At 35.4% G+C, this 23692-nt stretch overlaps 1 protein-coding gene across 7 annotated transcripts in view; it reads left to right on the top strand.

The window, feature by feature from the left end:
- ARMC2 (armadillo repeat containing 2) overlaps positions 1–23692 on the top strand; it is a 71251-nt gene that overhangs the window by 15881 nt on the left and 31678 nt on the right. For all 7 annotated transcript variants that reach the window (XM_053936799.1, XM_053936798.1, XM_053936797.1 and 4 more), the window contains exons 7-13: positions 4018–4088; positions 7787–7879; positions 10718–10896; positions 12184–12286; positions 14743–14963; positions 18970–19115; positions 21307–21406. In XM_053936799.1, coding sequence (XP_053792774.1) covers positions 4018–4088; positions 7787–7879; positions 10718–10896; positions 12184–12286; positions 14743–14963; positions 18970–19115; positions 21307–21406 — 913 coding nt within the window. The remainder of the gene's footprint in view (positions 1–4017; positions 4089–7786; positions 7880–10717; positions 10897–12183; positions 12287–14742; positions 14964–18969; positions 19116–21306; positions 21407–23692) is intronic.

The following is a 23692-nucleotide window of genomic DNA, read 5'->3' as shown; positions in this document are numbered from 1 at the left end:
ACCACAGGTGCTTGATAGATAAAATTCTGAAGAGAAGAATTCACTTGTTAGTATTAGGCTGTATGTCCCTCTCAACTGGTACCTAAATAATCAGGGGCACCAGCCATACACCTCTACCAATAATTAATAAAAATTAAACAAAGGAGTAAGTCTCTGGCTTGGTGGCTATCTGCAGTGTCATAGGCTATAGCAATACAATGAAACTATTTTTAATTGCCTCCCTATTTTTAATGCACTTAAGGTAGTGTCTGGGAATGTCCCTACCTCTGCTTATCAGTGTCCTGTGCTCTGGCATTTGTTAAGGAAAATATCCCCTTTCCTGGGCCAAAACTGTAGCAGGGGTGATGCTAAGGGTCTAAATCTGTTGGACAGTGTGAGACAAAGTTCAAGCCCCTTGCCAGACGCTGTTTGGCAGGTAGGGAGGTAGCCAGATTCTCAGATGTTTAAGGTGCAGTATGAGGAAGGAGCCCAAGCACTGTTCCTTCATTGGGATCTTACTTTCACATTTGTGATTCAAACCTTGCTGTTGTGTGCAGCTTCTTTGGAGATTACTAGTTCAATTCTTTGCCTCTGGGATACAGTTCATAGAAATGTCATTTGCCCTGGAATACCATGGAAGAGTGAGAGTTTGCAGGTTTACTATTAAAAAGAGGCTCATGGCAAGAACAAGCAGATAAATGTCTAAACATGCAGAGTTTCTTAATAAATGCAGCTTTCACTTAATTATCCATTCTTTCACCAGAAAATACTGAACACATATTGGGTCTGGCTGAGAAGGAGTCGATTTTCCCTGGAGCAGCCCTCACAGTGCTGTGCTTTGCGTTGAAGAGTGCTGTTGATAACACACCAGCAGCTGGCTACTGCTGAGCAGCACTCCACAGCATCAGTGCTGTCTCTCCGACTTCAGCCTGTTACCAGTGGGCTCAGGGTGAGCAAGGTGTTTTGAGGGGACATAACCAGGACAGCTGGTTCTGGTTAGACAGCTGGTGCTGTCTCCTCAGCAATGAGAATTAAGACAAAGAAAGTGAGGGGGCATTTATTATTAAGAGATTTGTCCTCCAGAGCAATCACTGCATACTCAAGCCCTACTTCCTTGGAAATGGCTGGACATTGCCTGCTGGTGAGAAGTTGAGCAAAAATCTTTTGTTTTTCTTTGCTTCTGCAAGTGGCCTTTGCTTTTGCTTTATTAAACTGTTTCTGTCTTGGCCCATGGGATTTTTTGTCTTCTTTCTACCCTTGGTCCTGCTGAGGAGGGGAGTGAAAAGAGTGGTGTGATTGGGCACCCAACATCTGTCCAAGGTCAACCCAGCACACCACACTACTCCAGGACTGGCTCGCTTTCCCTTTGGAAGTCCTCACACTGTGTACATTCAAGAAAGCAGTGCTCTTCATTGAGGCTACTATGATTTCTTTCATATGAGAAAGACAAAAGTGATCCAGTTGCCAAGTTCTTTTTCTTCTGTAAATCATCAGAGCCTCTGTCAGTTGATTTCTTGATGAGGCCCTTGATCAGATTTCTGCCAATTGTTTCCAAGGCAACCACTCTTGACAAGCCAGTTCCCTTCCATAGTAGGTGACTTATTTTTTATAATAGGTTGATTATATTTTAACTGCATTGTTCTTAATAAGATACTTCTATTTAAATTTCAATCCTAAATGAAAATGTAAAGATAACAAACCAAAAGTCTGTGTAACTAAAATGAAGTTGGCAGAGTGGTAAAGATACATAAAGGGATTTAATAATCTCTCACAGAATTCCTAAATTGTACATACTCCCTAAAGATAAGCCTGCCCATGAACCATTCCCATTTATATAGGTATTCAGTGTATTCATTTTCTGAAAATAATGGAAGTTTGGGTGACTTACGAGGATGTTTCTCGAAAGCATAGATGGTTGTACTGCTGGTATTCACAGGTATTTGCTTTGCTACTAATTTAAGTCTCTAAAATGGTTGATACTGGTGTTTAAAAAACAACAGATTCCAGCTGCTGTATAAACCCAGCTTGTTTTCATGCTCAATTGACATGGTGTTACTCTGCATCTCACACATGTGGTGTTTCTGGTAAGTTAACTCATCCTTTGCTTCAGTGGCTTTTTATATTAATCTGCTTTTGCTTCCAACAAAAATCATAGGATTGTGTTTGTTGTGTTTCTTGGATTCATCCTGGATTTACATTTTCAGGGAAGAGGCACAGACAGGATATAGTTACAAAACTCTTTCTCTGAGGAAAGCGAATTCAAACATCCATATACATATAGGCATGTAGTATCCTCATGCCTACACACAATTCTGAAGGTACTGATTTCTGACTATAGCTATGTTTAGTATAAGGTGACTGAAGTTGTTCTCCTGCTTATCCAGTGTCCTTTCAAGTTGTAGTCTTGATTTCAGAGATGGCTTGTATAAAACTTGTATAAACTTGTATAAACATTTCTGAAAATTTTAAAATTTGTAGGACAAGGCATTCACAGAAATAGAATCAAATTTTTGTTTCTACCAATACACTGAACTGTCTGTAATGTGTGCTCTAAACCCCTTCTTTCTTAGAGATATCAGACAATTTTAGAGAGGCAAGCACTTGTCTTTTCTGTTTTATAAAGTATTGCTTCCCCAGAGGAGTAGAAATTGCTGTATGTGAGCTGAAATAATTTCAAGGTAGTTTGTGTAAGCATTTGGATTTTGGAGCACTTAAATCCTCATGCTGTAAAAATAAAGCATTATTCACTGTTAGCCATAATGAAGCAACTGGTCCTCTGTAATGTGATTGCTTGGGAAATTTCTCACTGATCACAGTGAGCTATCCAGTCCCTTATGCAGGGAACTGATTTTGCAAGAGCTTTGTCTTTTATTCTGTCTCCATCTGTTGATAGGATGACTTACATCTTCTGTCTGGACTGACAGACAGGATTTAGGCACCAATCCAGCAAACTATTTAAACAACAGTTTAGTTTTAAGCCTTAGAGTAACTAAATTACCTGGTTAAAAAAAATTGAAATAACATTGCTAACAGACTACAGTCATCTTTAGAATGGAGTTCAGGAGATTAGATTGTATTGATACATGAACTTTAAATGGAATAAGGAGTGTTAAATTAAACATACACTGAGAATAGAAAACATAGAGTAAGAATTTCCTCTTTAGTTCAGGAGAAAAGATTCCAGTTTGATAGCAGAGAGTCTATATCTTGTATATTTCTTTTAGATCAGTGCTGCTTGAGTGTGTAGCTAGGCAAACAGAATAAATAAATTTATTATAGATGTATGTAGTAGTTTCCTCTGTCCAAAGACTGATCATAAAATCAGCAGGAGTTATAGCATTACTTTGTAAAACAATAGAAATGGCAACATACCTGTTTTACTGACAGAACTAGTGACCACTATGCAGTTAGCAATAGTTCACTGGCAGACACAGAAATTCTAATATATACTTTAAAGGTTACTCGGGTGTTTATTTCTTTGAAAGGTCTTCTCATTAAATATAAAAGTATCCATCCTGTCAGAAAAAAATACTGTCCTTGTGAATGGATGAACTTACAGTTTTATGCTAGTTGAGTTTTATATTAATTTAATGAAGCTGATTGTAAAATAGAAATTGTCTCTTTCTGAATTTAGTTTGTTTCATCTTTCATTTTATTGAGCAAGCAGAAATGCTTAGTTTTTGTGTTCCATAATGGTGACCTCTTGTGGTGTGAATATGCCAGTATTTCTGAAGGAGCTTTCTGTAATACAGAGGGGAGGAGGTTGTATTTACATGTAACTTTTAATGAGCAGCTAACTTACTAACTTAGTAAAATAACATCATCTTTTCTAATTAAACATACACTGAGAATAGAAAACATAGATTAAGATGTTCCTCTTTAGTACAGGAGAAAAGATTCCAGTTTGATAGCAGAGAGTCTACATCTTGTATATTTCTTTTAGTTATTAATATGCACAACTCAATGCATGTGAAGGAACAAGCATTTTGAGCACAGTTTTCTGATAATGCTTTTGCGTGTTCATATTGTATCTTTTAGTGACCAGATGGAAGAGCCTGGCAAAAAGTCATCACAGCTGAGGTCTTCAAGCCAGAAGAGAAGAGTAACAGGTACAAGGGATTTCAATCTCCATTCAAAAAATGTGAAATGCAGTCAAATAGAAATAATCTAACTCTTGTGATTTTTTCAGTATTGTTCTTTATTATTCACTGATCAATATACTGTTCTTAGTGAAGAGAAACAATATTCAAGAGATCTTTACTCTAAATATCTGCTGGTATTTTCTATCTTGCTTTCCCCATATCTAGGCTTAAGAATTTGCCAATCCATTAGTACCTTATTTGCCCATCACTTTTTGTAATCTGTCACAGTTGCAGAGAAACTAATAAAATTATGCCAGCATGTATTATCTGAAGAACTAGATTTTGGATTGCTGTGTAGGGATGCATTTTGCTAATTTTACATAACAGATTTTAATAATATTTCCTCATAGCTGGCACATTTCATATATCACAAGTGCATATTTGAGAGTCTGATATGGAAACCTGAAGTTTCTATTGTGCTATTATTGTGCTTTATTACTATTTTTCTAGAACTGAGGAATTCTGTTATTCCAGATCGTTCTGGAAAAGGCTATACTGTACTCTGCTCTCATTTCCTTATGAGGAGCAGAGAGTATTTACCATACCATGAGAGTTTGTACACTTACAAGCCTTTTAATTTTTTTGTGGTATTTTATTGGTGTTACTGAAAATATAAATGTGTTTTTAGGATTGTTTCTTTTTATGTCTACTTTTCTTAACATTATGTAGCATCCTTAGTTTGTGCATGCTTCATCTTTTATCCCACAGTAAAGAGTGGGATAGCACTAGGAATTCTCCATCATTTCTTCTTTGCAATGGTGTTATGAGTGAAGTGTTCATTTACAAATTATTTTTATTTTCTGATATGAATTGTGTTCATAGTTTGACATTTTAGAGAGGAGGTAGACTGTTTTAATATTGATCTATTCGTGGCCACTCAGTATTCAGTGAAAAGGCTAAACATTATAAGTCAGGCAGTACTCAGCTTTTGAAAGCTCAGTGTTGCTAAGGCTCTTGTGTTTACATGCTAAAAACAGCAACCAATAAATGTAGACTGATTAGTGATTTTTTTTTTGACCAGAATGCAAAGCAGCGGTTAAGACCTATGAAAAACTGAGACAACCAACTTGAACTTGCTGCATTCTTTTGCTTGAGTATTTTTTTCTGTTGAATTGTGGTTTGCTCTGTTAGAAAGTTCTAGACAGCTTCTGCAATATTTTAAATATAGCTTGTACCCTCACTTCATCAGCAGCTTAAAAAATCTCCCAGGACTGAGACACGTACAATTTAGTAATGTTGCTTTACTTTATAGTCATGTATTGTCTAGTCCTTCTTACTGCTAGGATTAATGCTGTTTAGTAAAAGCTGATTATCTTCTTTTTAATTTAGGTATAAGAGATACTTTTTTTAAAAAAAATTATGCCATTATGACTTTCAGTTTGCTGTATTCTTCTGATGAATATTAGGCACGTGAAGCAGAGTAGTACAAAAAAGCATCTGTTCTTTTCATTCTGAACTGAAAATTACATGGATTTGGTATTTTTTTTTTTTAAGTGAGAAGTTTGGCTCTATCTGCAAATGCATGCCTGAAGTTTCTATTTCTTGCCTAATGAAGTTAAGTATCTGTGTAGTTAAAAAGTCAGCCCTGTCTTTCAGTTTGAGAGAGGTAGCTACAGGTAGAAAATAAAAGAAATAATTGAGTCAATATGTGGGTTTTGTGGCAGGAAGGAAGAGTGCACACAATTGTAGTGTTCTCATTTCAGCTGTACTTTCACATTATCCAGAGCAGAATTTTCACTTCATTGCAAACACTGCATAGTGTTTTATTAATTAGGCTACTCATCAATTTAAATAAGATTGTCAACTCATTTGATCTAGAAAATAAAGATGCCAAGCAAAATAATAAGAATAATAATATTTGCTAATAACATGTATTTTTATATATATATATATAACAAGTATAGTGTATTACTTATCAAATAGCAGCATTTTTTATAATCATGTGAAATAGGTATATTTGATAGATTAATTGTGTGTAAGATGTAGATAGACAGTTAATATAGACCAAAAAAAAAAAAAAGAGTCTGGATTATTTTCTAAAGGGCAAGCTTCTAAAATAGGAAGTTTTTGATTGTTTTACTGTTCCAAGTAATGCCAGTAGACTGTCACTGTTTTAAGGTCTGAGATACTGTTCTTGTGATGCAAACCTCTTATTATTGGTGTTCTCAGGTAGTATAGTAGTTTGTGTGTTCTTTCATATTTCTTTCATGTTAGGAATTTACATTGCCCTTTAAATGCAAGAGCTAGTAATGAACAACAGGAGATATTTTCAGACAATTCCATCACTTAAACAAATGTGTATAATCCAGTCTTAATGGCTTTCTTAATGTTATTTAGTAGAGTTGTGTGACTTTTATTTCCATATTAAAAAAAACTCAAAGCAAAACCAACTCAACAAACCAGACCCTGTCTTTATAACAACTTTGTTTGCCTGCAAGATAAAGAGCTTATCCCCATCTTGAACTCCAAACACTTGCCTATGTGCACCTTGTAAGCAACTGTTAGATCCTTTACATCTTGAGTTTCACAGAAACTCTGGCTCTCCATCTGTAGTGGCCTAATGGTCAAGGCCAGAATTTTGCCAATTCACAAAATACTAGGTGGAGGTGTAAAGGATGTTCAGCAAGTCAGAATAATTCCCAGTGATACTGCATCCATATGAAAGTGAATCTTGATTTCCATTTTTTAATAAACCGTGTTTTCACCATCTTCCTTGTCCAATCTGAAAACAGATCCCAGTCTTGTTTCCAGAAAAATTCTAGTCCACTGGTTTTTAGGTCCACCAATTTGTGACTTGATGTCTGTGATACTTTTTTTTTTTTTTTGTATTTTCTTTTTGAAGCCAAGTATAAAAAAAGCTTAAATATTTTTAAAAACTCTCTTTGTGAAGTGGGCAAGGTTTCTGATAGTGAAGAGTAGTTTTCTCTGAGTCACAAGGGTACTTGCCTGAGAGCGGCCAAGAACAGTGGGAGTTGGTTGCCTTCAAGATTTCTGACATGTTTTTTGGAGGCAAAATATCTTTCACATATCTATAGTTTACTAATAATGTCACAGATTGCTGTGTGACAAACTGCTGAATGCAATGAAGAATAGGAAAAACCACACATTTTATAGAAGTTTAGTTATGAAGTTCGCAAAACTAATCGCATGAAGTAGTTGGAATTGCTAACAGGATGTAATAACTAACAGGACTTTTCCCTAACTGACCAGTCAGTTAATCGAGCTTAGTGTTGTATCATGCATATGTACTAGATAAAATTCTACAATCCTAGAGGATTGTCTGTAGTATGCATTTTTTTTAAACAATTAATAAGCTGTCACGTGAACACAGAGCTGAGAAATAGTAGGACACCTTGATGTTTAAGTAGTCATTACCTTCCAATTCAGTGATCAAATGAAACATTAATGTCAGCAAACAAAAGCTTTACAGTACAGCTTTACGTATCAAACCACTTATCCATCTAGTTTTGTTTGAAATCTTTGGTTTTGAGAACATGTAAATAAAAAGAAAATCTTTAATTCATAGAATAACCCAGAATATAGCAAAACGTGACATTTTAAGATTTTTTTTCTGACTAATGAATAAAGTATTTGTAGCTATTTATTACTATAGAAAGTGAAACCTTCACTGAATGTGTGCTTTTTTTTTTGAATGTATTTTGAAGGCTTAAAGGAAGAAACAAGAATAAATGAATGGGAAGAGGAAGATTTCTTTTGGCATACAAGGATTCTACCAATTCTGCGTGAACTGGAAAAAGGTGGGTAACACTGCTCTTAGGTGTATTTTCTGTACTGTTTCTTGCAGGAAGCATGTTTACTACAAAATAATAACAGTAATTGGGATATGTGGCCTTTTATGCTTTCATATATTCAGTGACTTCACAGTGTAAAATCGGCCTGGGCAGTCTATGTAGCCCTGCTTGAGCACAGGGGTTGTACCAGATGACTTTCAGAGGTCATTTTCAACCTTACCCATTCTGTGATCCCGTAAAAAAACCCTTTAAAAAAACTGCTTTAGAGAAGATCTTCTCTTGTCTGATTAAATCACCTTATTTTAGACAACATAGCTCTGCCAGCTTAGCAGTCAGTGTTGAGCTAATAATTTTAAGAATAAATTACTGCACAGATTCACTGCTTTAACCATAGACTGTATTGAAGGTCTCAATCCCTTTTAAAAAACTAAGGAAATCTAAATGAAAATTTCCATTTGTGATTAAAGTGTTAGATGTGCCAGAAAAGTATGTAATGACTGAGAATACTGAAGCAAAAATGAGTAAATTAAGTATAGCTTGAAAGGTTAAACTCTAGAATCAATTTTTTATTGAAAAAGTTGCTCAGTTGCCTTCTGTAGGCACTGTATTTATCTGAATGGTAGGAATATAAAAAGTAGATTTGTTTTTACAAGTAGTTCTGTTTTACATGATCTTTAGCAGTGTTTGTGATAGCATGGTACAGATTAGAACTTTTTTTGCATAGTTTTGCAGATGTTCATGAGTATGAAACACCTGTACAGTGCTAAGTGATTCCCAATATATGTAATTGTTTAAAAAAGACAGGATTCTCTTTCCCACATCTGTCACTGATGTATAGAAAACAGTGATCAGGAAATTTAAAAACAGCTATGTAACTTCACATTTTGCTTGCTTAATGCTAAGATTGTCAAATATCAGCCACTGAGTTACGGTTTTGCATGGTGAGATGTTCTTTATTTGCAAGCAAAATAAAATTTAGAGGTAAAATCTAATCATGTCTTTCTCTTGTCATGAATGTAGCTAAGGAAAATCAGTTTTCATGCCCCTTTTCCTCAGTCGTCACTTGATTTGGTTAGTGTACTGGGGTTTTTCTAGCTTTTATAAAAACCTGATTATGGCTTAGTTTTTCTAATAATAGATGACATTATCTAATGATACTTTCTCACCAGTTGGTTGAATGTAGTACTACATACACCTTAAGACTTGAGTTCTGCTACTTCTTGAATATTAACACAAATTGTAACTGAATTGCATCATTGCCTCCTGCAACTGTGTGATATATTGCTTTCTTTAGACTGTTTACTGCATAATTCTTATGAATATTAGAATTCCATAATTGAAATGCTTTGAATGGGTCTGTTGGTAATTTAATGTTTTTTAATTTCATGTGCAGTCATTTGCTTTGTACCTTTTAGCTAATTCCCTCCACATGCACTTTGGTTGCATTTAGTTTTTCATGTATTAATAGAGAAGCCTTTTTCTTCACCTTCCTCATGCAAAAATATTTGCAGAAGCCTTTCCATGCAAAAACAAATCTGAAGTTAACCTGGAACTTATTTATTGCCTAAATTCTTCTGAATATGATGTTCTTGAATTGTTCATAATATGACAAAAGAAACCCTGAAGTCTCTTTTTCTAGAAGAACAAATAATTAATTTTGTTACATTCCAATACTCATGAGGTTAAGCTTTAAAATGCCCCATGGGATGAGTGATGAATAATTTTTGTTGTTAATTTTGGTGAAATGGAGTGTAAGACCTTTCAGTTTTGATTCCTTGCCACTCCTGTTTAACAGCTTACTGGAGCAGAGCATTTAGAATCATGATAAATTTTGTTAAATTTTCTGTCACTATGGGAGTAGAAATGGAATAGTCATTGCTGTTCCTTGAGTGTGATGATTGCAAATTGAGAGCTTCCAATTTCTTCTTTTTCTCAGCCTGAGAGATTGGTCCTTGAATCTGCCTGCAGGTTTGGGGCCTCAGACATATTTTTTGTTGTAATTTCCTGTCCATACATATTTAATCACAAGTGCTTTGCCTCCTTGAATATGACTTTATTAGCTGTGAAGTACACCCTGAGTAAATGTAGAGTTTATACTGCCAGTTCATGTGGATTTACATGGGGCTTTGTAAGCAAAATGTAAGCAAATGTAAGAAAATCTTAAAAAAATCTCACTGTTTAATTTAAAAAAATAGGTGAGACTTTTCATTTTCTTTGTAAAGTAAACGTGTACATGATTCCATTGTGTTGAGATGCAGTTTTTGTAATTCTGTTTTATTTTTGTGTATTTTAAACAGTGTCTCAGGGACTTGGGTGAGGAAGTAAATCACTTTTTTGTCAATAGGACAACATTCCACTCAAATATGTCTTGCACCTTTACATTGAAGAGGTCTAGCAAGTTTCTACATTCACTTTTTTTTAATCCCAGCAAGGTTTGATGTATAAAATTACGTATATGGGGAGAAAAATGCTCCTTAACTATCCCTTTTTCACATCTAAAGTTTTGGTGGAGTGCTTTAAGGAATGTTTTCAGAGACACAGTTTACTAGTAGACATTTGGTCAATCTGATTATTAAGCATCAAAGGTGAGTTTCATTTTAGCTGTAGGTATTATTTTGGCTCAATGATTTCTTGGCTTGAGTCTCCTTTTTTTGTCAAAACAGAATAAAATTATTTCTGGGGATCACGTTATCATGTGAAGATGTTTATTTGGTGCCTTATTTTTGTTGTTGTGCAACCTGTTCTTTGTTTTGTTCTTCTGTGTCTTCATGTATTGAAATGCTCTGGATAAAGTGGCATTGATAATTATTTTTTATTTTTCTCTCCTTTCCTACACCTTTCAAGGAGAAGACAATATAGAACACCTTTGTCTAACTTGTACCAAGCTCCATCAAGCATTGGGTGAGGGAAATATGCTTGGAAAAAGGTTTAAAAGAAGAAACATCCTTCTGAAGACATTATATAAACTTGTAGACATTGATTCAGATCCACTTTCCCTGAAGCTGGCAAAGATTATTTTGGCTGTAAGTGTTTTGAAATGCTCTTTGGTAGAATGTGAAGCTCAAAATCAGGAATTACAACTTGCATTTAATTTTTCATTTCATACTTGTAAACTGTGTCTAAACTAACCCTTTCCTAAGTGCAGTTTACTACCACAGGGATACTAGTCTGCCATCCATCTAGATCAGCACTTGTAGCTTATTTTCTGCAGAGAAATTACATCTTGGAGAGGAAGGAGGGGCACAAAATAGAATAATTGGTGTATGGTGGCAGGAATATTGTATAGGCATGGACAAGACACAGTGTCCTAAACTGGGATATACATGCAAGTATTTAAAAAACCCAATGATTATAAAATGTACACATGGAAATGAAGCTTAGTTGTTGAATAATATCTTGACCTTGTTCTGAAAATACCAAAATGGACAGGTTTTTTTTTTGAAGGTGAGTGAATGTAAATAATCTTTTGCTTTAACATTTCTGGTTAAAATTCTCAGTTAAATTTTGTGCTTTAGAACTTCTTTGTTCATGTTCTACAAAGCATGTATGGACAGTCACTGGTGAAAGGATTGCCCACTAACATTGTGTTGTAGGCATCTGAGTAATGTGTGTGTGTGTTGAGGGAATCATATTCTCCTATACGGTAGTGGAGTTATTTTATTGAGAAGGTACAGTTACATACTCAGATACCACAGAGATGTTAAGTGGTGCTTATTAAAAAGAAAGGTTCCTTTACAGGCATGTTTCTGTGTAATCTTTCAAAAAGCATGAACCTAGAAGAAATTGCCCTTGAAATGCAGAGGAAAGGAAGAGAGATGTCATTGTATTTTACCACCTTTACTTCCCTTTCACATTCTTTCATCATAAGATTGTGTTTTCTGATAGCTGAGAGTAAATTTCATTATGATATGTACTGTTGTACTGGAGGTCTTTGTGGTAGGGCCACAGATGCCAAACCACAGATTTCCATACAGAATTTCTTTGTAAGGGAATTGGAGAAAAAGTCCTGCAAGTTATTGATATACTACCTGTTCATATTAATACATTAAAAGTTAAAAGCAGTTATTTTAAAGCTGGCAGAGTTTGCTAAATAGAGTTTAAAATATCTGAGTTTCAGATTATTTCAATTTCCTTTAATTCTTCATACATCTTCATACATCTTGTTTTAATGTATTGTTAGGATTTCAGCTGTAATTTAATAGTTCTGTGAGAATACAAGTTTGCCATGGTGTCTGAACTTGTAGAATGTTATGGTGCATTTTTGCATGCAGATTTTAGTTGTAATTTTATGTCTTTTAATTTCCTTGCAGATGAAAGTAGATGGAAAAAATCTTCTTAGTGTTTGCAAGCTAATATTTAAAATTTGTAGGAATGAAAAAAATTATTTCATCATTCAAAATGATACATTATTGGGTATGTATTCTTTTTTGTCTGTAAGTTAGATGTTGAAATTCAACAGTTAAAGTTGTTAATCTTTGAAAAAAATATTTTCAGAGTTAACTTTGTCACAGACTAAAAGTTGCCTGCCTAGGTCAAACTAATGTTTGGTCTAGTCCAGTATTCTCTAAGTAGTGATGGGGATGGGGAATGCTGTTCAGGGGGAGCACAGGAGCCTGTGTGTTTTCTGTGATCTGTTTCCCCAGCACTACTCCAGCATCCAGAACTGTTCTATTCTGTTAGGGACATTGGATGGTGCATCCTTACCTAATCCCTTTTTTAGTCTCTGTTTATACATCTTTTGTTAATTCGTTTGCCTTTTTGGATTTTCTGATTCTGTCTCCCTCTACGATGTCATAGAACAATTTCCAGAAATTCTGTGTGCTGTTTTAAATCTATATATTTTTCTTTATCCCCCTGCTTGTAGTTTTGCAGGATACAGTCAACTTACCTTTCACCTTCAGTACTTTTAAAAAGAAAGTCTTACACCTCTGTCTTCTCATTTTCAAGACTGGGGCATCTCAGCCTCTTAGCTCTATTAACAGATATTGTGTTATTCAGTTGTTTTATGAGTCCTTTTCTGTACCTTCTCAAACTCCAGTGGATCCTTCTTGACATTTATGATAGAACAAAACTATCTATAGAATTCAAGCTCTGTCTGCACCAAATTTTATGGAAATGAAATAATGCTGACTCTGGTGTTGGCCATCATCAGGGAGGATCTTGAGAATCGTCATTGTTTTTTAAATATTTTATAGCTGCTGCTGCACATTGAGCCAATGGTTTTGCAGAACTGTCAGCAATGGCTCTAAGATCTTTTGAGTTTGTGTCATGTGCACCCCTCCCACCCCTTGCAAATATGAGAAATATGAAGAAAATGAAAGTGTGCGAATGATACTCAGTATTGGTTGAAAGTCATTCCTTTCATTAAAACTTTAGTATGTTTTATTAATGTAGGCCTTGATCTTGCAAGGAGTTATTGCATGTGAATTAGTTAAGGCATATATGTATATTTGCTTAAATAGTTGAGAGTATTCCTGGTCTTAAAGTTTAATACACAATTGTCAGAAATGAAGACCACTTTCACGTGGTAAGGAAAGGACTCACAGGAAACAGAACAGCTGGGTTAACTCTGGATGCTGAAAAGTACAGTTTTGTAGAGATAGTATCATACACAGCATTTGAACAAGTCACATTTTGCTCTCACATTTCCATCCTCATTCACTTTTCTTTCACTTGCTCTTCTTTCCCTGTATTTTAAAAACTAGTGAAGGAAAGAGCATTGGTAGGTGTTGTTTTATTTGTTTATTCACTCTTTGTCAACACTAATAAATACATATACTTCCACCTTGTCCTGGAAGAAGACGTGACCCTGGCCTATCATCACAACTGCCCAGATCCCTGTTGCTGTCACTGGGTTATAGATTCAATTTCTTTTTCTTCTTCTGTCCCTGTGAACTAGTTATGTGCAGTGCAGCAGCTCCAGTAGAAGAAATAAGTTAATCCTTCATCCCAGAATAGACAGCTACTGTTCAAGACCCTGTTTGATACTGTGCAGAGCAGGAACCTGAAACTGAGTTCTCACATTGCCACAACCCAAGTGATTTAATTGGTGAAGGTGGGAGTTTGGACAAAAGCCTAGAGTGTGTACTTCATTCATATACATATATACGTGGAGAAACTTGCAGCTTCAGTTGAGACAGAAAAAAATTTTTAAATCTCTTCAGCTTAATTATATAGGAAAATGTTTTTCTTCAAGTGGAACTGAATGGAACATAGGAAGCAGAAATAAATACCTCTTTGAATCAGTTACTATAAGTTTAAAAGTATAATATTGGTTAGGATTACTCATTTGTTTAAGATACCCCACTAAATTCAGAATGTCTCAATTTGACTGCAAAAGATACCTTGGCCATGTGTTAACTGTAAATTTTAACATTTCAGATGTCTCTGACAGTGGTTGCACAAAACAAAGCTTCTATGTCAACTTTGCCTACATAAAAAGTAAATCTAAAAATATTATGAGCAGATTTCAAATGTGAGAGCTGAATTAGGCCCCTGTGCCTTCTAGTGCTCCATTTGAGATGCCTTAAGACATTTGATTTTTAAGGAAGTAATGGGAAGTACACAAAATTCCAGGCACACAGAATCACTTTTGCAAATCTTGACTGAGGATTTCAATGATTCCTGCTATGTGTTTTCAGCTTACACTGGCTCTTGAAGTCTAGGAGAACAAAAGTCAGTCTCATTATCTTATTCATCAATAATTGTTTCTTGGTTTCAGTCCAAATATCCAATTTTTCTAGCCCACTTATTAGAAATGTAAGAGTTCAATCTGAGGGTGTTTTCCAGTTGTTAATCTCTTTAATGACTGGACTGTATCAAATAAAAATTTTAATATTAGGCTTTCTGAATAATGATTTTCCTTTTAGATTATTTGTTGCAGGTTCTGTGGAATGAAGATCTACAAACAAACCATGAAGCTCTTGTCTATTGCATGGCAGCTATAAAAGTCATGTCTGAAAAGGAAGTACTTCGTTTTAAAATGATCAGCAAAGGAGCTGTTGAAATGTTTCTGGAATTAATGAAGCAGATTAATAACATAAAAGAACATGACACATATTTCTCCAAGTTGGGCCACTTATTAGTCCAGGTTAGCATTTACTTTTATTTCTAAAAGTATGTACTTCAAGGGCAAATGAAAAATTTAATTAGAGGAGATAAGCTAACCCTGTGTGCTACTGACAGAGTTGTACCTATATTTCAATAGATTTATTTTTAAGAAATTAAATTGTTCAGGACCTAATGTAATTACTACAGATGTTTGTGTGTAGTCAATTTTAAAGGCTTTAGGAATTCTGAAGTTAATAGAAATATTTTTATACCTAATAAACCAGTTTCTCATTACTACTTTATTGTGCTGACAATATTCTGGATACTGTAGTAAACAGATAAAAATGTGTTCTCTATCTAAATTCTTGAAACTGAAATAATAAATACAAACTGGTTTTGCAATACTCTAGGAGATTACAAAAAGCTTATTACAAGAGTAATGGCTTTTTATTAGAAGAATAATATATTTTTAAAATGTATAGGGAAATACAGCTTTGTAATGTAAGGAAAAAGTAGTTGCAAAAGCGAACACTTTTTGTATTTTTTGAAGGCAGCAGGCTCAAAACTGTTTTCACATACAAAGCACCTTGATTAAGTGGTGGCTCTGAAAACTAATCATTGTTCCTAAAACTTTTTAAACCCATATATTTTAGAAACACCGTGGGATGGATATTGTGTTTACCATTTGCCAGGTAGATTCCTGGCATTTGTTTGGAAGTTACTGATGTAATGTTTAGCAAATGGTTGAATTGTAAACTTTCAGGTACTTAATAGGAAAATACATTGAACAACTTTCTGAGGTAGCATTTACACTAGGTTTGTCAGCTAATTATGCCAGATTTCTTTCATTCTCTACTGATTTATAAGCACAGGATTTTATACTTCTTGAAATTATATGAGAAAACAGATAGCCTAAATCATCACATTACTATTGGTGATTTTTATCTGATTTTTTTAGTCTTAGTAATAAAACTAATGAATCAATTTATTTCCAGGATTTTGGCTATCTGCCTGATATTCCTCACAACTTTGCAGGAATGTTTTTCTTCCATTATTTGCCTGTGGATAAATTTAGGTTTTTTTTAATCAAGGGTTTCATTTGCAAATGTCTAAAAGGAAAATGTTGTATTTTATGCTTTCTTTAAAAAATCCCTCATATCTCTGCTTTTTTCAGTACAAATGGAAGTATAGCAAAACTGCTTTGTACTGTTTGAATAGACTGGCTGTTTCCAAGACGTTCTTGAGTGTTTTGTGGAGAAGTCAGTACTGACAGCTGTCTCTTATTGAGATTGCTCTTTCACTTGTTTGTGTTCTCTTCTATAATAGTACAGATACTTCGGTTTTGTTCCTCTTGTGAGAAAAGTAGCGATTCCTACTTCTATGGAATTCCTGTGTGACTTTCTCATATTGGTTCCTTCAACAAATCCATGTGCACTACTTCCTTCATGTGAGTTAATTGATCAGTCATCATAGACAGATGAACAAGTAGTTCTGTTTTAGGGAAGGTTGAAGAAAGTTTCTTCTGTGATCAATGTCTTCAGAATAAAGTTTTTGTAACATACTGCATCTTGTAGCAAGAGATCAAATAGCCAGTGATGTACAGAAATAATGTCTTCAGTTATAGAAAGCAAATTATATTCGAGGAGAAAAACACTTTAAATAGTCACAGTGATCTCTGAAGGAAGCTCAGCTATCTCTTAGCCTTGGTAACTGAGGTATCCCATTTAACTGGGACCAACTCTTCATTCTTTAACTGTATAACTGCACAATCACCAGATGGCAGTGTTATACATAATCTTGCTAGATCCTTTTTGCGGGAATAAAATCCCTATCTAATTTCTTCATTTTCATAGCATTTGTCAGCAGTTAAATTTTCTGTTTGGGTAAATTTGATCTTTCATATGGCAACATAAGGATTTAGCAATCGTGGGGATTGCTAAAGACAATTGTTATGCATTTCTCTGAAACATAGGGTCTGCTTGAAGCAATCACAATATTTCTAGAATTCAGCTGCTGTCTGGCTAGCTTCTATTATTTTTCAAACTGTACTCTTCAAGTTTCAGTTGCACATTAACTGTGTTTTGTGGATATATACTTCTGAGAACTGGTGAATGCTGTTTTCTTGCACATTTAAGTGTATGTTATTTTGCATTGCTTTTCCTTTCCAACCTGTCTTTGTCTGAGGATGGCTCTTGATAGAATTTACTCCTTGAGGATTTTGAACCATCTAACTGTATCAAGCATCAAAAAATTTTACTCTCTTTTTGGAGACCTCTGTACCATCATCTATTGATATATTTTTTTCCATTATCCAATATGTGTCTTTGCTGCAGTGAAAGCTCTTGTCTGGGTTTGAACACTTTTAATATGTGGCTTGTCCTTCATTTCCTTTATTGTGTGTATTGAAGCTTAGCTAGAATTCAACAAATATTATCCTAGGCTGACTGTGAATATCTTGTATGTAAGCACTGACAGGAGTCGCCTGTCTCTATTCCATGTGACAGGAATTTTTCTACCAAAACTTTTGAACAGCAAAGTATTTAATCAGAATATATTTATTAAAATGTATCTCTAGTATTGTGTTTATTTTTGAAGCATCATGACTCGAAAAGGAATGTGCATCTGAATTTTTTTTTTTGCGGTTGTTCAGTTAAAATAATAAAAACCTCCAGGTGTCTTTTTAAAATGAGTGATATGAAGCAAATAGCTTCTGTAGGTTCAGATTATCTGTATTATGAATATCGTATAAATTGCATTTTTAGTGCTGAAGTTAAATCCATTCACATATCACATTATCACATTTTTGCCCTCTATGCCTTGCTTCTCCATTTTGTCATGTTGCATCTCTTGTTGCTCCATTACAGAGCATCATGGGGTTGCTGAAGAATTGTACTCTGTCAAATTTGTTGAAGTAGGACAGCAAATTTGAAAGCTGCTGGAGAATGGACAGACTACATAGAGTCCTATGTGCAAAAGCTGAAACACAGCATCTTAACCTGCTCTTTGTCTAGAGTTTTTCTTTAAAATTAGCAATTACATATCACTGGATAAGCAGTCCAATTTAGTGATAAAATGCTTAATTTCCAGAGTTTTTTGTGATAAGAAACAATTTGAACAGATAGTTTTTGTGCCTTATCAAACTACATCCAAAACCAAATCGAAGTTTATAACTTCACTCTGAATAAGAAAACTTTGAAGAATTCCCATATTCACATAAGATTGAATGACTTCACATTCATTTTGTAGTTAGTTCTGGATTAGATCAAAATTAACTTAAATGTCATTGCCTGTCTGACCTTGTCATTTGAATACTCTTGCCTTGGAAGAGAACCAGACTATTGCAAAATACGCAATAGGTGATGCATTTTGTACATCTACAAGTCTTAGATTATGCTTTTAGCTCCTTGAAATAGAACAGTATCATGTGAAAATATTTGGTTTCTTCAACTAGACTTGAGCACTTAAGCCTTTCATTTTTATGTTGGTCAAACAGTGGATTTCTTTTATTAATATTAACTTTAAATTTTGTAATTGGAATAAATCTGATTGTGTTTTAAAATCAATTCATTTTAGTATGCAGTTTACAGTTATCATGAATATATATATTGATCATGAACATTAAGATCATGAATATATTATTATTTTCAAGATTTAAAGATAAATATGCAATACTAAGATTTATTGAAGAATTATGCAAAAAATTACTTTAACCATCCACAGCATTTCACCTAATTCCAGTTGGTACATGGCTGTATACATTGCAAGATTTTAAAGCATATGTAAGATCATGTGTTCCACATAGAAGGAGGTTACATGCAGGCAAAGACCAGTGTCAGTCTTATATTTTCAGTTATCCCAAATGCACCATCTTGGTGCCTACACATTTCCTGTTATTTATTGGTTTATACATACCTGCAGAATGTTAATGGGGCATGCAGACTGCTTTAGGTGTTAGAAATGAGAGCTGAGCTTTACTGAGTTGTCCCAGCAGTGCGTTGTGCTGTGAGCAGCTGTGGTTAATAAATGTTCAAACGCTCCATGTGCAGCTGACAGCCACTCTGCGGATCCTGGCTAACTGCGCCCTGTCCCGGCGCCAGCTCAGCCCCAGCGGTGCCATCCCCGAGCTCTGCGTGGCGCTGGAGCAGCGCAGCAGCGACAAGGACGTGTGCATCTGGATTGTCAGCGTCCTCAGGTACGTGGGAACGCTCTTCTGTGAGCCGGCAGGTCCCTCTTACAGGCAGGTTCCTCTCAAAGGAGGCAGGACCAAGCACTAAGATAGGAAGATTTACATTGAACTCTTTTTTAAAAAGCTCTGTGTAGCTTTTAATGACATTCTAAGTTAATTGTGTCTCTGTTAATACTTACAGAATTGTTTAATTGTAGCCATACAGACTTGGATTCATCATCCCCATGAAAAATATTTTGTTGTATTGTGTCATTCTTTGATCCCACCAATTCTGATTGAGTTTTTTAAAGTACATTTCTTGTATTTTAAAGCTGTATAAATTATTAGGTATTTACTAATGCTGGTAATAAGCCATGTTTGAAAAAAAATTAACAAGAGAAATTACACGAGGAAGTTTGTATTGTGAAATAAAATACACAAGAGGGAAAATGTGACCAGTGTTCATTGTTTTGAGCTATTACAGAGTGTTTGAGGAGATTAATCCCTGGGATCGGGGCTTGAGTGTGCAGATGAAAGTGCTGAAAGAATCTCAGTTTTATGAGCAGTTCCCAAGTTGTGCTTTTTAGAGGGAGATCAGTATGAGTTAGTCACCACAAAGATCATTTTGTAGTCTGAATAGTTTCTCAGTCAAAAGTCTTCCAGTTACGAAGCATCAGCTTGCAGTATTCAGTGCTAGATGGACTTGCAAACAATGCAAGGATTTGGAAGAAGTTGTGAAATCAGCTGTTGGTAATTTCAGGAATAGTAGGATTATAAGTGCAGTTTGTGAATGATGTGCTGGATGAAGTGTTTGCCATTGCTGCTTTGTTACTGCATTGAGTCATGTTGCCTGTGGCTCTGTGTTCAGTAAGATTCTTTTATGGACTTCTCCTCCTGTTCAGGTGCTCCAAATTATCCATCTTGTTCTTCTTTCTGGATGAGGTTGAGTTGTGCTTTGAACAGTGGCTACGTAAGGAGCTGGCACTCCTTCTTCCCCCCAGCTGAAACCAGGCAAATCTGCTCCTTTGCTGTTTGTGCTACCTGTAAAGCATGTGAATGGCTTCCCCAATTCCATGCTACCTTGTTCACATCTGTCTCTAGTTGTGTTCCTAAAAATGAGCTCTAGCAATGATTACAGCACTTTGAGCATATTTACTTCTTCTGAGGAGGGAGCATTTCTTTTACTTGGAAAATGCCATGAAAAGTGGGATAATGAGTTTGTAATTAAGTGTAATTGATACTTACACTGTAATTCTGAGAAGGACATTTACTTGGTATAGAATTCAATATCAAGAAAAAATAACTTACCTTACTTCAAGTTTCCTACTGCTTAATTTTTTTTCCTTAAGATTAGAACTACATGCTCCAAGAATACAAATTAGCCATAAAAATCAATTTAATTAGCTTCCTGGAAATTGCAGTCACAAAAAAAAAATATACTATGCAGTAAAGAGCTCAGATTTTAATTTTGTTTTGTCTTCTAGTGATACAGAATGATTATTCTCTCAATCAACTTTAGGCAGCTTCTTTGTAGAGAATGTGTTCAATCTATTCAGATTATTAATTCAATAAGATTGTAAATCTTCCTGTAAGAAGTTGTAATTGAACATCAACACAGATCTTTTCTGGCTTTGACTACATAAGAAGTAAGATGTTATCCTAGCTTGTTCTGTTACTGCATTTTTATGGTGTGACAAAAGCATGTCCAATTCCCTGTTTTGGCAATGGTCAAGGTGAGCAGCGTAGGACCGGAGCAGCTGTTAGGAAATGTGCAGAGATAAATCCTGCCTGCATGGAGGCACAGTCTCTGTATTTGCTGGTGAGAGATGTATTCTCTTAGTGCTGTTGCTGGGCTCTACTAGATGTGCACTAGGAAGGGACCCTGATTTCCTCTCGTCTGACTTCCCACATCATCGTGAAATTCCAGTTCTCCCCTTTAGCACTAAGACTTGCTGGTGTTAGCATACTGTGCCCATATGGCAAGCAGGTTGGGAAGCTCCTTATGTTTGCTTCTTCCCATGATTCACTGTGGCAAGGATAGCTAGGCTTCTGTTGTGCTCTTATATAACTGCACATGCCTCTGCTAGAAGTCAGAGTATTGGGGTTCACTTCATTTGTTGGAAAATACAGCTCTGAGAATCAAAAGTGACTTTCTAAATAATGTTTTGTGGAAAAAAGTCCTTTCACTCATTTACATTTTATTTTTCTTTCTTTATAGCAAACTTTCTACCTACAATGACTTCTGTGCAGCTTTAGCGGACTGCTCCAGATGTTACATTGTATTTTTAGCCCTGCTAAACAAATACCAGAAGCAGCAGGTCAGTTTTTCATCTCTTGATTTTTGTATATTAATCCTCTGATGTGTCTGTATTATTGTGTATAAGCTTGTTTTCAGTGTCCTACTTTTATGCATTTACCAAATAAAAATTTTAAATGGTTGACAGCATTTTTAAGTAGTAAATAATTGTAATGAAATAATTTAGATTAAAAATTCAAGGCAATACAGAGGACAGTTGATTAACTTGTCTATCCATGTGTAGGAACAGTCCTTTGAGTACCTATTTTTGGTCCTAGTTTTAAGAAATATTTTTTAAAGCAAAAAGCTATTTGAATATTTAATTGTTGGAAATTGTTGGGCTTCCTCCCGTCTTCCTTACCTGCAAAAGAAGTGTGACTTTTCTAGAGCTAAGCAATGTGAAAACAGAGCAAAATATGTTCTTTACTGTCATGTAAAAAGGGGAGATTTACTCAAACCCTTTGTGTTTAATTAGTCTGTCAGAGCCCCAGGAAAGCCGTGACCCTTGTGCCCAACCAGTCTGTCGTTGTCCCATTATGGGACCCTTCACTAAGCAGTCCCACTGGATCTGTTCCACTGACTTATTCAGGGTCACACACCTAACAGAGGAACTCCTCTTGAGTCTCCTCCTTTACCCACTATGGGCAGAGGTTAGTGCCCTTGGAGGACTCACATTAACAGTTTGCAGAATAACACTCTTTATTAATAGAATTGTGAAAGGTTAAGGTTTAAGACTTGCCAGTGGTAGTATCAGACTGCAAAAAATATATTCAAAGCAATATACTAATTTAAAGCAATGTACTAACATGCTCTAATCCCCAATAAAAGCTGGTCTGAGACAATCATTCAGCATGTAGAGATTACATTTCTTACACAGTAGGTGTCCCTATGAGGGAGAAGACAGATTCCGCTTGTCAACTGATCCCAGAAGTTACAATGGAGTCTTCCCCCATTTCTCCCCATTCTTAACTCATTTTTATACTATTTCTTAATGTTTAGATGGAACTTGAGTGGCTTTGGTCACACCTCTTAATCAGTGAGGGATGGTTGTACTAGGGGGTGGATCTCTCAGGATAGTACCCGAGATAACCTTGGGATGGGGACATGCGTTAGTCCAAGTAGAATGATTTCATAACAGTTGCTGATTCAAGAGCAGAACATTTTCCTTTATCTCCCTTGGTTTTCAGCTGCTATGGGGCTTATCAACTAGAAAGTACCACTGAGTTCCCTCCTCTGCAAGGGTTTCAACACAGTGCCTGGCCATGGTGTCTCCACTCTGCTCCACCCTCTGTTGGGTCCCCCTTAGATTGCATAGTGTGTGGGAGGTCAGATATGCTGACCATATTTCATCCAGGGAGTACAACTGTATTTTTCCTTGTGACTTCAGTACCATTATCTTTTTACTCTGTCATTTTCCCATACTCTCTAACTGTGTAAGATATCAAAATGTATCTCTCCTTTATCAGAGAAAACCACATGCCTGGAGTACTGCATTTGGGATGTTCATGTAGAAATAAATGTTTAGACTTTGTCAAAATGCCTTGTATCAGGAAGTAAAATTCTGAGTATAGTTGCTGCCAACTTTATTAGAACTCCAAGGGTGTTGCTCTATTGTCCTGCTGTATCACAGTGATCTTCCTTACATTTACTGAAGCACCGGGTTCTCAGAGCTTGGTACAGGATCCCGGTCTTACAGATGGATGCATTGGTAAGAGTGGAGTGCCCTGTGTAGGGCAAATTACTCAGCTCTATTGCCAGGTAAGTTTTAAGAAGAATATAATTTTTATCTAAAGCATAGATGTTCAAAGGTGGAACAAGATTTCAAACAGAGAATATTAAATTACATTAAGATGAGTCTTAAAAGTAAGGAACTTTCTTGGCTGGTCCAGCATCTAAACTAGATAGAGATAATTTAGTTTTCCTATACAATTTAACCCAGGGTTAGTAAATCTTGGGGATTTGTTGGAAGGAGGTCTTTTGGGTTGCTATCATTGAAGGTAACTAGATTGGTTATGCTGAACAATATTCTTTCTCCTGCCAAATACAAAAATAATTTGTTCCTTTCCTGTTTACCAGCATCCCTGTTTTCTGTGATAATGTGCATGGAAAAGGAACAAAGATTAAGTTGTTTCTCTTCTTCTAAGTATCTGCTGTAGCATATCTGAATATTTCAAGGTTCAGACTGCTCTTGCATGGTTTAATCTTCAAAGACACTTTAGTAAAATACCATGTAAATACTATGTAAATAACATGAAAAATGTCAAAGGCATTATATTTTCCTAGATTTATAGTTGTTCTTCCTTATGAC

Source organism: Vidua chalybeata, chromosome 3, assembly GCF_026979565.1.
Source record: "Vidua chalybeata isolate OUT-0048 chromosome 3, bVidCha1 merged haplotype, whole genome shotgun sequence".
In the NCBI taxonomy this organism is placed as follows: Eukaryota; Metazoa; Chordata; class Aves; order Passeriformes; family Viduidae; genus Vidua; species Vidua chalybeata.
This window is presented reverse-complemented; position numbering and strand designations above follow the sequence as displayed.